Below are 17,693 nucleotides of genomic sequence, written 5' to 3'. Positions count from 1 at the left end.
ACCGGTCCCTTCTTCTAGTCAAGTTGTGCCACAAAATTCTCTTCTCCCCAATTCTGTTCAGTACCTCCTCATTAGTTATGTGATCTAACCATCTTATCTTCTGCATTCTTCTGTAGCACCACATTTCGAAAACTTTTATTCTTATTTTGTCTAAACTATTTATCGTCCATGTTTCACTTCCATACATGGCTACACTCCATACAAATACCCTCAGAAACGACTTCCTGACATTTAAATCTATACTCGATGTTAACAAATTTCTCTTCTTCAGAAATGCTTTCCTTGCCATTGCCAGTCTACATTTTATATCCTCTCTACTTCGACCATCGTCAGTTATTTTGCTCCCCAAATATCAAAACTCATTTACTACTTTAAGCATCTCATTTCCTAATCTAATTCCCTCAGCATCACTCAATTTAATTCGACTACATTCCATTATCCTCATTTGGCTTTTGTTGATGTTCATCTTATATCCTCGTTTGAAGACAGTGTCCATTCCGTTCAGCTGCTCTTCCAGATCCTTTGCTGTCTCTGACGGAATTATAATGTCATCGGCAATCCCCAAAGTTTTTATTTCTTCTCCATGGATTTTGATTCTACTCCAAATTTTTCTTTTGTTTCCTTTACTGCTTGCTCAATATACAGATTGAATAAGATCAGGGATAGGCTACAACCCTGTCTCACTCCCTTCCCAACCACTGCTTCCCTTTCATGCCCCTCGATTCTTATTACTGCCATCTGGTTTCTGTGCAAATTGTAAATAGCCTTTCGCTCCCTGTATTTTACCCCTGCCACCTTTAGAATTTGAAAGAGAGTATTCCAGTCAACATTGTCAAAAGCTTTCTCTAAGTCTACAAATGCTAGAAACGTAGGTTTGTCTTTCCTTAATCTATTTTCTAAGATACGTCGTAGGGACAGTATTGCCTCATGTGATCCAACATTTCTACAGAATCCAAACTGATCTTCCCCGAGGTTGGCTTCTACCAGTTTTTCCATTCGTCTGTAAAGAATTCGTGTTAGTATTTTGCATCCGTAGCTTATTAAACTGATCGATCGGTAATTTTCACATGTGTCAACACCTGCTTTCTTTGGGATTGGAATTATTATATTCTTCTTGAAGTCTGAGGGTATTTCACCTGTCTGATACATCTTGCTCACTAGATTGTAGAGTTTTGTTAGGCTTGGCTCTCCCAAGGCTGTCAGTAGTTCTAATGGAATGTTGTCTACTCCTGGGGCCTTGTTTCGACTTAGGTCTTTCAGTGCTCTGTCAAACTCTTCACGCAGTATCATATCTCCTTTTTCATCTTCATCTACATTCTCTTCCATTTCCATAATATTGTCCTCAAGTACATCGCCCTTGTATAGACTCTCTATACAGGGTGTTACAAAAAGGTACGGCCAACTATCAGGAAACATTCCTCACACACAAATAAAGAAAATACATTATGTGGACATGTGTCCGGAAATGCTTAATTTCCATGTTAGAGCTCCTTTTAGGTTCGTCAGTATGTATTGTACTTCCTCGATTCACTGCCAGTTGGCCCAGTTGAAGGAAGGTAATGTTGACTTCGGTGCTTGTGTTGACATGCGACTCATTGCTCTACAGTACTAGCATCGAGCACATCAGTACGTAGCATCAACAGGTTAGTGTTCATCACGAACGTGGTTTTGCAGTCAGTGCAATGTTCACAAATGCGGAGTTGGCAGATGCCCATTTGATGTATGGATTAGCACGGGGCAATAGCCGTGGCGCGGTACGTTTGTATCGAGACAGATTTCCAGAACGAAGGTGTCCCGACAGGAAGACGTTCGAAGCAATTGATCGGTGTCTTAGGGAGCACAGAACATTCCAGCCTATGACTCGTGACTCGGGAAGACCTAGAACGACGAGGACACCTGCAGTGGACGAGGCAATTCTTTGTACAGTTGACAATAACCCTAATGTTAGCGTCAGAGAAGTTGCTGCTGTACAAGGTAATGTTGACCACGTCACTGTATGGAGAGTGCTACGGGAGAACCAGTTGTTTCCGTACCATGTACAGCATGTGCAGGCACTATCAGCAGCTGATTGGCCTCCACGGGTACACTCATTTCAGTGCAAATGTTGTCTTTACGGATGAGGCTTCATTCCAACGTGATCAAATTGTAAATTTTCACAATCAACATGTGTGGGCTGACGAGAATCCGCACGCAATTGTGCAATCACGTCATCAACACAGATTTTCTGTGAACGTTTGGGCAGGCATTGTTGGTGATGTCTTGATTGGGCCCCATGTTCTTCCACCTACGCTCAATGGAGCACGTTATCATGTTTTCATACGGGATACTCTACCTGTGCTGCTAGAACATGTGCCTTTACAAGTACGACACAACATGTGGTTCATGCACGATGGACCTCCTTCACATTTCAGTCGAAGTGTTCGTACGCTTCTCAACAACAGATTCGGTGACCGATGGATTGGTAGAGGCAGACCAGTTCCATGGCCTCCACACTCTCCTGACCTCAACCCTCTTGACTTTTATTTATGGGGGCATTTGAAAGCTCTTGTCTACGTAACCCCAGTACCAAATGTAGAGACTCTTCATGCTCGTATTGTGGATGGCTGTGATACAATACGCCATTCTCCAGGGCTGCACCAGCTCATCAGGGATTCCATGCGACGGAGGGTGGATGCATGTATCCTCGCTAACGGGGGACATTTTGAACATTTCTTGTAACAAAGTGTTTGAAGTCATGCTGGTACGTTCTGTTGCTGCGTGTTTCCATTCCATGATTAATGTGATTTGAAGAGAAGTAATGAAATGAGCTCTAACATGGAAAGTAAGCGGTTTCCTGAAAGTTTCGCCGTACCTTTTTGTAACACCCTGTATCCTCCTTCCACCTTTCTGCTTTCCCTTTTGTGTTTAGAACTTGGTTTCCATCTGAGCTCTTGATATTCATGCAAATGGTTCTTTTTTCTCCAAAGGTCTCTTTAATTTTCCTGTAGACAGTATCTATCTTACCCCTAGTGATATGCTCCTCTATGTCTTTACATTTGTCCTCTAGCCATTTCTATTAGCCCCTGTCTTTTCGCCTACTTGATCCTCTGCTATTTCATTTCTCGAAGCAACCCATTCTTCTTCTACTGTATTTCTTTCCCCCATTCTTGTCAATCATTCCCTAATGCTCTCCCCGAAGCTCTCTACAACCTCTGGTTCTTTCAGTTTATCCAGGTCCCATCTCCTCAAATTCCCACCTTTTTGCAGTTTCTTCAGTTTTAATCCACACATCATAACCAGTAGATTGTGGTCAGAGTCCACATCTGCCCCTGGAAATGTCTCACAAATTAAAAACTGGTTCCTGAATCTCTATCTTACCATTATATAATCTATCTGAGACCTTCCAGTATCTCCAGGCTTCTTCTATGTATACAATCTTCTTTTATGATTCTTGAACCAAGTGTTAGCTTTGATTAAGTTATGCTTTGTGCAAAATTCTACCAGGCAGCTTCCTCTTTAATTCCTTACCTCCATTCCATATTCACCTACTATGTTTCCTTCTCTTCCTTTTCCTACTATCGAGTACCAGTGACCCATGACTATTAAATTTTTACCTCCCTTCACCATCTGAATAATTTCTTTTATCTCATCATACATTTCATCAATCTCTTCGTCATCTGCGGAGCTAGTTGGCATATAAACTTGAACTACTATGGTAGGCCACAATAATATGTTCACTATGCTGTTTGTTATTTATAACCCCGTATTCACCTGATCAGAAGTCTTGCTCTTCCTGCCGCCGAACTTCACTAATTCCCACTATATCTAACTTTATCCTATCCATGTCCCTTTTTAAATTTTCTAACCTACCTGCCCAATTAAGGGATCTGACATTCCATGCTCCGATCCATAGAATGCCCATTTTCTTTCTCCTGATAACAACGTCCTCTTGAGTAGTCCCCCCCCCCTCCCCCCCTGGAGATCCGGATGGGGGACTGTTTTACCTCCGAAATATTTTACCCAATAGGACGCCTTCATCATTTAACCATACAGTAAAACTGCATGTCCTTGGGAAAAATTATGGCTGTAGTTTCCCCTTACTTTCAGCCGTTCGCAGTACCAGCACAGCAAGGCCAGATCAGTCAATTATCCAGACTGTTTCCCCTGCAACTACTGAAAAGGCAGCTGCCCCTTTTCAGGAACCACATGTTTGTCTGGCCTCTCAACAGATACCCCTCCGTTGTGGTTGCATCCATGGTACGGCTATCTGTATCGCTGAGGCGCGCAAGCCTCCCCACCACGCTGAGGCGCGCAAGCCTCCACACCAATGGCAAGGTCCATGGTTCATGGGGAAATTGTATAAATATCTGAAAATTTATGTAGATTGTCTTTATGTTGAATTTTAGGTCATTATGGTAATGTAAATGTAACTAACACCACTGTGTATACTTAGTCAGTCAGCTGTTGACTCATTCACAGGTCATTTTTACAATGAAGTTTATTGTATCACTTTATTACAATGAAAAAGCTAGTTCAAAGTTAGCTAATTCTTACTCACAGTTGTGTAACTACTTAAAAACTTAGCTTTGCAAGTGTCTGTTATTGTTTTTTTTTTGTACAAATATACTTTCTAAAAAGTTAACTGATAATGTCAAAGCTAATAATACTCTACTGATACAAATCTCATCATTTCCCTGCCTGCTCACATAACTTACGAGGCACTCTTGCATATGCCCTGCCCCCTTCCCTAGACTCCCCCCCCCCCCCCCCCTCCCTCACACACTCACACTTTTTGCTAATTTTGGGATCATAACAATCTTGCTACCCCATTTGTCTGCCTGGGAAACTAAGACAGTGCCACAGCGTAATGAATGAGATGTGTAAGGACGTGAAAATGTAGCATCAATTTTTGACAAAATTTGCAGCTTTCTTGGCAAAATTCACATCTAAATTTTTTTGTTTATAAATAATTAGGAGTACAAATTTAAAAGGTTATCACACTACATGCCTGAAGCCAAAGCCCTAGTGCTTTGAATGGACTGAAAGTAAAGGCACTGATTTGGGAACTTTTTGACTGGAATGTTTGCTTTTGCAAAAACGTCAGCAGGCTTTCTGTGAAATGATCTTTACTTGTTTTCTTCTTTTCACTCTATTTATGTTTTCAACAAGTAATTGTTTCTGTTGAGAAGCACACCATTTTCATGCCTCTGATTTACGGTGCTTCTTAACATTAATTTTCTTTTCCTTCTCAATTTGATAATTACAAAATCTTCAGAGCATTGATTTCGTCCTTTCATGTGTATTCATAGCCGTGTGGCCCATACGTACAACGCTACTGATAGAAATGACACACAATAGGTCTATAGTGCATAGTGCAGAAACTATAAACCGGCAGTAGGCAGTGAAGATAAACAAATTAGAATTTTGACCACCAAAGGACAGAGAAGCGGTACAGGGAAACAAGCTCTCTCACAGGGCAACCAGCCTACACCTGCATTCTGTGTTTATGTGAAAGCAGAATTTGACACATGCCCGTAGGGCACTTCTGGTGTTTTGATTATCATAAGAGAATTCCATGATGTACCAGCAATAGTTCCTTCACTCATTTCAAAATAAGAAAAGAAAACAATGAGCAACAGACAGCATTCAGTAGCACTACGAAGCAATTACTTGCTGATGTTGGCAGTGGTAGTTTAGGCCTGACCTCTGCTAGTACCTGATGCAACCTCAGTTCAAAACACTTGGTAACTGAAGCTGCCATGCTGAAATGTCTGCACTGTGGGCTTTCAAAAATAAATTAATGGTGGCCCTCGACTACGTACCCACAGACTCAGAGTTGAAATATTAGAAGTTTTTTGGCTGGTTTCGTTGTCTAGGGTCTGGGATACGTAGTTGCCACATTACAAGCCAAATACTGCTGAGTCTACAGTTTACAATATGAACATACACATGAATCGAATGGTCAAAAGTTCCTATGACTCGGCAATTGCGAATTTTGAATGTAACATAGAAATTTATAAGTGAAAGACTGCAATTAAATAAAATCTGCAGGTACTATTTATAACGACTTTAAATGATGAGTACGATAGCAGAAGTACCTTTAAAAATGCTATTTATTACTGCAAAACACTTATTGGTGTCAATGGTCCAGCAATTAAATAAAATATTAGTTGAATAACAGGGAAGCAATAGATTCCTACTTTACGTAATTAGTTATGAACAACAACATAGCTCACAAGAAATTCACTTCTAAATGCATACTATGTCTTCACTGCAGAAGCCACGGAAATCTCGCAAGTGCACCAGCCGGCACTACGTAATATTTCTATCTCCAGACATGCGTAAACTGTTCCACACTGTCCAAGTATTTCCTGTGACCATCCTGTTCTGTCCTACTTTAACAAAGACATAGACAAATAAATATATTTATAAGCATACTGCTGCCATTTTTTCGTGTAACTGTGGAGTACTTATGGCCTGATGCGATCAGTTGTAATCGGCCACTTTGACCTTCAATAACTCGTGTACTATTCAAGTTACATGCATGTAATTCGTACCAATTTAGATTTACACTAATAGCTTTCTAAAGACATGTCGATCGACAAAATCGGATGGAACGTTTAGATTTTGGAAATTTGCATAATTTACAGTCAGATGCTAAACTTTAAACTAATAAAGATTTTGAAAATCTGATTACACCATCAGAATTGTCGTGCAAATAATGGTAATGTACATGTTTCTTTCTAAGGTATCATGATTACTCTGGCTATTATTAATTTCTACATGAACTGTTAAATGTCTGCCATTATGGTTTCACAAAGTCCGCCATCTTTGGTACTCCCTGCATACAAATCTCCTTCATCGACACAAAGCACAGTCCTCGATGCAGCGTCAACATGAAATTCCTAGCCACGCAGTCGGCCTGGACCTCACGCTGGGGCTACCCCTCTTGTTCCGGCTAATGCTCGGCACCACGTGGTTGCTGACGAGCCCTGGCTTGCCAGAGTGGGCTGTGCGGCCATGCCAACTCCAAATTTAGAATATTTTCAGGGCGCCACAACTCGCCCGTTACCTCACAGCACTGTACCAACTTTTGAACTTTAGCTAGCTGACAAACATACTTGTTTCTTTGACCCAAGATACTGGGTCTCATGGTTGAGTCCTGTGTTGTGTTACATGACGTGTGACCTTTGAACCATGAGGGCAGAGTATCAAGTGGATTGATACACCATTGCATTTGTGTGCTTTTTATTTTGCATACATATTTTTACGTGCATTATCTTTAGTAATTGGACTTCACTAGAAGCTTTTCAATATCACTAACCGAAAACTGAGGTATTACCCATAACAAAACTCTGTGTGTCTGTGTGTGTGTGTGTGTGTGTGTGTGTGTGTTGGAAATGTGCAAATACAGATAAGTAGGAAGCACAATCGTATTATGTTCACATAGAGCATTACTGGTCTGCTACTTGAAACAGTCACGTTGATAAAATATCTAGTGTTGCAAAGTGATTCGGAAATGGAATGACAATGTTAAATTGTTTGTAGAGAAGGTGAATAGTGACTTTGGTTCATTGGGAGAATTGTAGGAAAGTAAAATTGATCTATAAAGACCTTGTGCAGAACACATGTGTGATCCATTCTTGAGTAGTAGTTCACTGTCAGGAATCCCTACCTGGTCAGATTAAGGGAGACAGTGAAGCAGTGTAGAGGCAAGCTGATAGCTTTGTTACCAGTTACAATCAACTTACGTATATTAAGGATGTGCTATGTGAAATTCAAATGTGAAATTCTGGAACGAAGATGATGATCTTCTTGTGGAACACTATCGAGAAAGTTTAGAGAACAAGTATTTGTGACAGACTGCAGAGCAATCCTAATGCCACCAACATCCATCTTATGTAAGGACCCAAAATACAAGACAAGAGAAATCAACACTTCTACAGAAGAATATAAACAGTTGTTTTTCTCTCACTCCATTTGTGAGTGGAAGAAGAAAGGAAATGGCTGGCAGTGGTATGAGTACCCTCCACCGTGCATTGTGTGGTGGCTTTCGGATTGTGTGCCCCTGTTAACCATGGGAATGTATACTGACTACCTTGGCTTATTATGAACATCTACCACGTTTAAAGTGCAGTTTGCCTGAATCCATTTTAGTTTGAACTGAATTTATTTTAAATTTGGACAAATACCACTGTAGCCACAACCTCATAAATTGAAACATATTCAGGAAAAACAACCATATATTTGTGACAACCAACATTCTAAATTTAATTGCTACTTGCTTGATTCATAGCAGTATAAGGTTTATTGGTCCCCACATAACCACAGCCTGATAATTTGTGACATATTCAGAAAAAACTGTCAATTATTTTTGTGACAACAGTGAAGAAGAAAATGGTTTCAAATTGGGGGCTAGAAATTCATTGCGTCTTTTGTCGCCTCTCACTGGTTATGTTAAACTATCAGCCATTGGCTATGCGAAACTGATGTCAGTCAGCCTTTGAAGCAGTAGAGAAACACTGCCATGACTGGCGCTGGCCCTGGTCTAGCCTGGATCCAAAAATAGTGATACACCAGATGACTGGCCTAGATAGTAAGCAAACAAGAAAGTGGAGGTAAAAGTTAATGTAAACCATTTCTTTTTTTAATTTTATTTCTCTTTGTATTAAAGAGTACACAATCAATAAATGGCATAAGTTTAGAATGAATATAATGTTCTCTCAAAGCACCCCCCCCCCCTTTCTCTGAAATAAAAAATTAAAAAAGTTGTCATCTTTTGTTCAGGTTTGTCTCATTCTTGGGTAAAAACAGTAATATGTAACTGCAGGGCACTAACTGTTACACAGTGATGACAAAAATCTAAATAAATAACATCCTTATGGCATTATCTTTTTCAGTATGTTTCTGTTCACTCCTTCTCATGAAAGTATATATTTATCTCTAAAAAGCTGTGTTTGTTGCATATTTACTGGAGTTATCATATGTGTATAAAAAAATAAATGATATTAGTCCCTTTCAAACTAAAATTCATCAGATTGTTTTCTTTATGGCCAAAAATTAATTACATATAGACCAATTATAAACATTCTTAAGATTTTCAGCTGTTTTCTTTAATTGTAGTTTTGCTGTTTTTTCTGTGACTACACTGCTGTTGTCTCGAGAAATGTGGATTTTTCCCCACATCTAACTGATGAATATCAACAAAAGTCATACCAAATTATTAAGGTCTTTTGCCACTTTCACATAATGTACGTCTGGATAAAAACAAACATGTTTTACTACTACTGTGATATGTTCAGCTTTTGTTAAATTATTTCTTCTGAAAATATATGATAAGTCTTTTGAATTTGGAATATATGGACACTAGATCTTTGCTAATTTTTACATTATGTTTTTGTCTAGTATATGTTACCTTAAGATTACAGTTTGCTTTTCAGTGCCTGTCTATACATTTCGAGAACATATCTTGAAGAAAAGTAGCATGGTATTTGCAAGCACAGGGATTGGACAGAAACATGGAAACACCACAAGAAATAATTACTATTAAAAACAGTCTTGATCACGATTTATTTAACAAGGTGACCGGTTTCGACCACTACTGTGGTCATCTTCAGACCATTGAGTAGGAACCCCTTTCTGTTGGAGAATCACAACTCTAATAATTAGACTGTTTTTAATAGTAATTATTTACAAGACATTGATCACTGCTGTTCCCATAATGCATTCAAAAGTACCACAAGAAATGTACACTTGAACATGAATACAGATTCTAGCAAAGCCTGTAGGTGGTGCTGTATATTTGACCACGAACGGCACCTGTGCAATGTCCTCAACACATTTCAAATGTGTCATGATCAGAACAGTCTTCTGTGTAGTAGTGAGTGCATTATGTCGGAGCTAATGAATTTTAACATTGGAAAATTGTTGGTATTCATATGGTAAGTGCTTCCATAACTAAGGTAGCTGAAGTGTTCGGTGTTTAAAGAGGCACTGCATCAAAATTTATATCACATACAGTGAAAGCACAAAAACATCATTCACTAAATAAAAATGTAGACAAAAGTACAGGTTGAGTGATCATGGCAGACAGTCTTTGAAGAGGATTGTTACGAAGAATATGATGATGACAGCTGCAAAAGTCACTGCAGAACTCAGTGTCACCTTCTCAGAGCCTGTCAGCACCAAAACAACCAGAAGGGAGCTCTGTAAGCTGGGAGAGCTGGAATTCCCAAACCACTTGTCAGAGGTACAGATGCCTGTAACAGGAAAACATGGTGCTGAAACCATAGAACTGGGACTAGGGAGCAATAAATGAAAATAATTTGGTCAGATAGTCTTGTTTCACACGATTTCCAACTTCTGGCTGAGTTTACATCTGAAGAATGAAACATGGCAGAGGTTCAGTGATGATTTGGGCAGCCATGTTGTTGTATTCAGTGGGCTTCATGGTTATCCTACAAGCCTGCATTACTGTCATGGATTATGTAACCATTTTAGCTGATCAGGTCCGTCCCATGGAACAGTGTTGATTCCCCAATCTGCTGTTATAGTGGACACGCTCTTGCTCTTACCATAATCATTGCCTGCACCAGGCGAGATGCGTGAGTTTTGTGCTCCCATACAGATACGTGATTTAGACTGTAATAAAAATCAGTTTAATTCAGGAAACTAGTTTAATACATGTATTAGTGTGTTTTGCAAACTTACTATTAAAAGTTTCACTTCTCTTTGTGTATTATTCCAGAAAATGCGAAAGGAACATTGTAGCGCAGTAAAACTTATAGAATCTCATTTAATTGTTCTGTTCCATTCCAGCAAGTTAAGAAAAGTGTATCCCTTTGTTGCTTAACTCTTATTTTGCAAAACACACCGTAAATTTTAAGTTCCAGTATCTGGAAAATTTGCAAGTATGGTAGTAGCTTTGCTTACATGCAGTTGCAACTAGGCCTAATTTTTGTAAACGTGTTTTTTTGTAATCTTAACTTATTGTCACTAAAGTAAGTTTGTTTACATACAACTGAAACTAGACCGAATCTTTCGTAGATGTGTTTCTTGTTTTTCAGTAATTTAATTTGACTTATTCTCGCTAAAGTAAGATTTTTAACGTAAGTGAAAAGTGCCTGACGTGCCATAGAATTGTTAGCTGCGGGGTTTGGTGTGATGGCTGCAGTAGTTTTTTCCATTGGGATGACTGTAGCGATGTGGGAAATGGGGAAGTGGATCAGACTCATTAGTGGTTCTGTGGGATATGCAGTAGAGATAGAAAAATAGTGGAACAGGAGGGAAAAATTGCTGCCCTTCAGGCACAGTTAGAGGTGGATAGGGAAGATCTGAACAGTTTAAGGAGGGAGAAGGGTAAAGAGAGGTGGGAAGTGGTAACAGGAAGAACAGACCTAGAATTTTGTCAGACAGCTTTGTGGTGAATGTGAAGAATAAGTTTGACCTGTTGCTTCAGTTAGAAACTAATGAGCCTCAGACAGAGGTAGGTGTAGAGAGGGCACAACAAACTTTCAGTAGAAAATTGAATAAGAATGTAGGGAAGTCAGCAAAGAGAAAGAAAGTTTTGTTGCTAGGTAGTTTACATGCCTTCAGCAGTAGGCAATCGGACATCATCTGACTGGAAAGAAATTACATGTGGTGTTCCCCAAGGTTCCATACTAGGTCCACTACTTTTTCTTGTGTATATTAATCACCTGTCATCTGTTACATTACCAGATGCCAAGTTTGTCATATTTTCAGATGATGCAAACATTGCAATAAATAGTAAATAAAATTAAATTTAGAAAGGGCAGCTAGTCAAATTTTTACTGACACTAATAAGTGGTTCATAGTCAATTCACTGACATTAAACTTTGAAAAGACCCACTATATGCAGTTCAGAACTCCCAAGAGATTTCCTTATAGTGTGTGTATAAAATATGACTACATGGAAATAGGAGAAGTTGAGAGTGTTAAATTATTGGTATTACAACTTAATAAATTCAGTTGAGAGTGCCATACTAACGAACTGCTAAAGCACCTGAACAAGTCTGTGTTTGTAATGCGAATGATGTCAGACATAGGAGATATAAATATTAAAAAAACTGGCATATTTTGCTTATTTTCACTCCATTATGTCATATGGTATCATATTTTGGGTAACTCCACAAACCAAGAAAAATTTTTAGAGTACAGAAGCATATAATAAGAGTAATGTGTAGTGTAAATCCAAGAATATCATTTCGGAACCTATTCAAAGAATTGGGCATACTAACCACAGCTTCTCGGTGTATTTATTCCTTAATGAAGTTTGTTGTAAATAATACATCTCTTTTTCCAACTAACTGCTTAGTACACAGTATCAATACTAGGAATAAGAACAATATACATAAAGATTTAAAATCACTTACTCTTGCCCAGAAAGGAGTCCCGTATTCAGCAACGCATATTTTCAATAAGTTACCAGCAACCATTAAGAGTTTAGTTTCAGACAAGGCACAATTTAAACATAATTTAAAAGAATTTTTGGTGACCAACTCCTTCTGTTTCATCCATGAATTTCACAAGTAGTGCAGTAGACGATTTTAATGAAAATTTATTATACTTTAATAACAATACTTGGTTGTAACAGCCAAGTAACTACCTCCTGTGTGAATAATGGATGTATGGAAAGCAGATGTAAGTCTTAAGTCTGTAAATAGTGGAAGTTTAATTTTAAATCTTGTACATAATTTGACTGTTCTTAACTGAGGATCACTAAAATGAATAATTTACTTTAATTTTTGACAATACTTGGTCGTAATAGCCAGGTAACTAGCTATTGTGTGAATGATGGATTTAATGTAAGCAGATGTAAGTATTAAACCTGTAAATATTAGAAGTTTAATTTTAATTCTTGTACATAATTTTACTGTTTATTGACTGAGGATCATTAAAATTAATGAAACTCAAGCTTTTCTAATTACATTTTTGTATACACACACATACACACGGAGCTGGCTAGACTCCAGTGGCACCATGTAGGGGCGCGTGTTGCCACCACAAAAGCCAAGACCATTGTCAACAAATGCCAAAACTTTATGGCAATGAATCACTTGATAAAAAAGCTGATGTAGAATAATTGAGGGAGGTTTGGTCCATAAATAAGATGTTATCTACAGTTGGCTCATGTTACATGATAGATACTGAATATTTTTTATATTTGTTATTTATTGCATTTAATGAAAAGTTTTTATTTCTGTAGTTTTCACAGGTGTGTGTAGGGAGGGTGAGAGGGGGGGGGGGGGGGACAGAGAGAGAGAGAGAGAGAGAGAGAGAGAGAGAGAGAGAGAGAGAGAGAGAGAGAGGGGGGGGGCGCTTGGAAATATATATCACTGATGCTCTCCTTTTTATTTAATTTTTTAAAGATTTGATCTGCTGGAACACTGCTACTCCAAGTTTCATAAACCAAAGTTTGCGGCGCTGTGCAAGAAATTGGCAGAAGAAGCTAAAGCAGGGGATCCATTGTGTCTTTGGCTGTTTGAACAGACAGGTCGTGCTCTTGCCACTATGGTACGAGCACTTGTGCCTGCAGCTCATAAGGTACTCAAGCTAAAATTAATTTTTTGTTTAATTCAGAGATATGTAGCAAATTGATTGTTGGTGTAGAGGACATTTATAGATCTCTTTTTTTCAGCATTAGTCCATAAATATTTGAGCCTGTAGTATTTAGTTTCTTATAAGTTACAGTCTGTTACAGATTCACTCCAAAGCAAAGTGCTGTAGTGGCACTGTGTTGTCTAAACTGTGGTGGGACAACATAGAAACCTAGTAAAATACAAGGCATAGTCACTTGAGACCACTTAGTGTGCCACCAACAGTCCATGTGAACAGAAGACTTGGCTGTAATGGTTTTGACGCCACGTCATATGATACTGAAACACAACTGAAGTGCAGTTAACACATTTGGATGATATCACACAAGACCAGATCATTGGTAGATTAAAGACCAGCAAGAAGTGGGCTGGGAGTTTAATGTTGCTTTTAGTGTCACTACACAGCTGTGGAGACTATTAATATTGCAGCAGAAAACATTCAACAGCAGTATCGGCTAGGTCGACCTACTGTAATCTGACACCTTGGTTGTTATGTTAACTTAAGAGTCCATGCTAATTTATCCTGTGGAAGCCTCTTCATCTCTGAATCCCTATTGCAGTCTACATTGATTTTTAACTCACTCACAGTATTCACCCCTTGGTCTCCCTTTACAACTTTTAGTGACCACAATTCCCTTCATTACTAATCTGGAGATTCCTTTATGGATTACGAGAACAGTTTTCCAGAAGTGCATTTTATTTTATTTTTTATATTTATTTATTTTTTTCCCCCTATAGCCAGTTCGCATTTTATATGCTCTTTACTTTGATCATGATTAGTTATTTTACTTCCCAAGTGGCAAAATTAATCTATTACTCTTAGTATCTCATTTTCTAAGTCTTATTCACTTGATATTGCCTGATTTAGTTCGGTTATAGACCATTATCCTTGTTTTACTTTCCTTGAGGTTCATCTTACAATCTCTTTCAAGAAACTATCTATTCCTTTCAACTGCTTTTTGAAGTCCTTTGCTCTCCATTGCAGAATTACATTTTTATTGAATAACCCCAAAGCATTTATTTCTTCCTCCTTCACTTAAATTCCTCTTCCCAAATTTCTCCTTGCTTTCCTCTACTGTTTGCTCAACGTATAAATTGAATAGCATCAGGGACAGGCTACAGACCTGTCTCACTTCCTTCTCAACTTCTGCTTCCCTTTTTATCCTTCAACTCTTACAGCAACAGTGCAGTCTGTTTTTCTGTACAAGTTACAAATAAACTTTGGTTCTTTGTATTTTATCCCTGCTACCTTCAGAATTTCAAAGAGCATAGGAACCTCAGCTGACCTTCCCTGTTATCAACTTCTACCATATTTTCCATTCTTCTGTAAATAATATGCAACAGCATTTTGCAAATAAGACTTATTAAACTAACAATTCAGTAAAATCCAGGATGGAATATAACAACATAATGAAAAGGATAGTTGCTACTCACCATATAGCAGACATGCTGAGTTGCAGAAAGGTACAGTAAAAAGACTGCCGGAAAATTAGCTTCCAGCCAACAAGGTCTTTGAGAAAAATAGATCTCTCTCTCTCTCTCTCTCTCTCTCTCTCTCACACACACACACACACACACACACACACACACACACACTGATGCAATGTGCACACATGTGGCCACAGTCTCTGGCAGTCTGATTCGAGCTGCCAGAGGCTGTGGTCGTGTGTGTGTGTGTGTGTGTGTGTGTGTGTGTGTGTGTGTGTGTGTGTGTGTGTGTGTGTGTTATCTATTTTTGACAAAGGCCTTGTTGGCCAAAAGTTAACTTTCCAACAGTCTTTTTGCTGTGCCTTTCAGTGACTTGGCATCTCTGCTATATTGTGAGTAGCAACTATCCTTTTCATTATCCTGATAATTCAGTAATATTCATACTTATCAACATCTGTCTTAGATAGAATTACTGCATTCTTCTTGAAGTCTGTGGGTATTCCACCTGTCCCACATAATTTGTGGACTAGGAGAATAATTTTGTCAAACTGGCTACTCCAAGTATCTCAGAAATTGTGAGGGAATGTTGTCTGATCTGAGGGTCTTGTATCGAGTTAGGTTTTCCAGAACTCTGTAAAATTTTTCTTGCAGTATCATGCCTCTCATCTCATCTCATCTACTTCCTCTTTCCTTTCTATAATATTGCCTTAAAGTATAGTAGTGCAGTTCTTGTCTGGGCAGCATCATGTTAGGAAAATGTAGGCAAGTGCATTGTTCCCTTCGGGTTATTGTTGTGGCTACAGTGTACAGGAATGACCTTCTGCAACAGTATGCAAACACTTTTAATTATGTGTATAGAGCTCGGTTCCAAATGATGAGTGATAATGCTCCACAACACAGATCTGCCCTGGTGGACGGCTACCTAAAACATATATCTAGAAAGACCCATTAATTCCCATATCTTAAATCCAAATCAATATATGTGGAACACTTTGACCTGAAGGACACTTTGACCTGAAGGAATATACCTCTAACACAACCAGCATGGACAACTGCTGACCTCCTGTGGGCTTGTGTCCAGCAGTGAGAGATATTATTGTAAATGTTGTTGGACAATGTGTCCGTATGGAGAACTGCTGTGTATCCTGCACTGCCATGGGAGGGTCTCACACCCCGTATTGATAGTCTCTATTCCACTGGCAGCTGTTGCCACACAAGATGCATGGTCAGTTTTCCTGTATGTCTTGTATCTGTAACACTGTTAATATAATGTTGCCAGGGAACACTTTAGTGCACTCATTATCATTGTGTATGTTATTTCCTAGATGCTTTAAGTTAGGGTGAATGATTATAGAATTTTACAAGTGTACTTACACATAAGAAATAATGGAACCATATGTTTGTTTGTTTGTAGGATCTGTTCTTAGCAGACAGTGGTTTGCCTGTTGTCTGTGTTGGATCTGTGTGGCTCAGCTGGGACCTGTTGAAGAATGGATTTGTATCACGTCTGCAAGAACCTCCACAAAATGAGTGTGACCAGCCAGTGTGTGAGCTCTCTCTGCTTAAACTTACCACAAGTATGGCAGTTGGAGCCACATACCTGGCAGCTGATGCTATTGGCATTGACATGCCTAGAGATTATCGTCAGAACTACACAGTTTTTTATCATTACAAACCTCAGCAACGATGTGAATGTGCAGGTTCCTGTAATAAATTATGAGGTGTTGTAGATACTTATTTTAGAAATTGTATTGCAAGTGTACAACATTGTAAGCATCTGGCCAGAATTGTCATGAGAATTTCTTTGCAAAAGTTACCTGTGTTTCATGTACTACAATCATGTGTTGCTACAGAGCATCACTTTTCACACTTCTGTGATTCTCACTAGTGCTTGTATTTTATTCTAAACAGATGCTTCTATTTTTATCTCCTCCCTCCTTGTTTAGATGAACTTCGTGTCACTGTATTTTCAGCTATGGAGGACTGTTCCATATTCCACACAAAAGATGAAACTGGGTATTATGTGAGATAATCCACAACAAAATTTCTTTAAGGAATGATAAAATAACGTTTAAAATTACTTTTAATAAAGATTGATGTTTTTCTATACTGTGGTCTCAAATTCAGATAGATCTTGCTGCAGACAGCCATGTGCAGATATGGTGATTTTCCACTAGCTGATTATTCCTAAAATGTTGTCTGTCAGTTATTGGATATACTCATCATCCTTAAAATGATTACTTACTTTTTCTAGCCCACCCGGTTAGCCGAGCGGTCTAACACACGGCTTTCCGGAGTGGTAAGGAGCGCCTGGTCCCCGGCATGAATCCGCCTGGCGGACTTGTGTCGAGGTCCGGTGAGCCAGCCAGTCTGTGGATGGTTTTTAGGCGGTTTTCCATCTGCCTCGGCAAATGCGGGCTGGTTCCCCTTATTCCGCCTCAGCTACACTATGTCAGCGATTGCTGCGCAAACAAGTTCTCCACGTACGCATACACCACCATTACTCTACCACGCAAACATAGGGGTTACACTCATCTGGTGTGAGACGTTCCCTGGGGGGGGGGGGGGGGGTCCACTGGGGGCGAACCACACAATAACCCTGGGTTCAGTGTGAGGCGGCGGAGGGGTGAAGTGGAGTGCGGTAGTCGTTATGGACCACTGCAGCTGCGG

At 39.1% G+C, this 17,693-nt stretch overlaps 1 protein-coding gene across 3 annotated transcripts in view; it reads left to right on the top strand.

Annotated features, from left to right (window-relative positions):
* LOC124789700 (N-acetyl-D-glucosamine kinase) overlaps nt 1-17,377 on the top strand; it is a 195,234-nt gene extending 177,857 nt beyond the window's left edge. For all 3 annotated transcript variants that reach the window (XM_047257148.1, XM_047257150.1, XM_047257149.1), the window contains exons 7-8: nt 13,368-13,542; nt 16,438-17,377. In XM_047257148.1, coding sequence (XP_047113104.1) covers nt 13,368-13,542; nt 16,438-16,743 — 481 coding nt within the window. In that variant the 3' untranslated portion in view covers nt 16,744-17,377. The remainder of the gene's footprint in view (nt 1-13,367; nt 13,543-16,437) is intronic.
* Nucleotides 17,378-17,693: the final 316 nt, after the last annotated feature.

Source organism: Schistocerca piceifrons, chromosome 3, assembly GCF_021461385.2.
Source record: "Schistocerca piceifrons isolate TAMUIC-IGC-003096 chromosome 3, iqSchPice1.1, whole genome shotgun sequence".
NCBI lineage: Eukaryota > Metazoa > Arthropoda > Insecta > Orthoptera > Acrididae > Schistocerca > Schistocerca piceifrons.
This window is presented reverse-complemented; position numbering and strand designations above follow the sequence as displayed.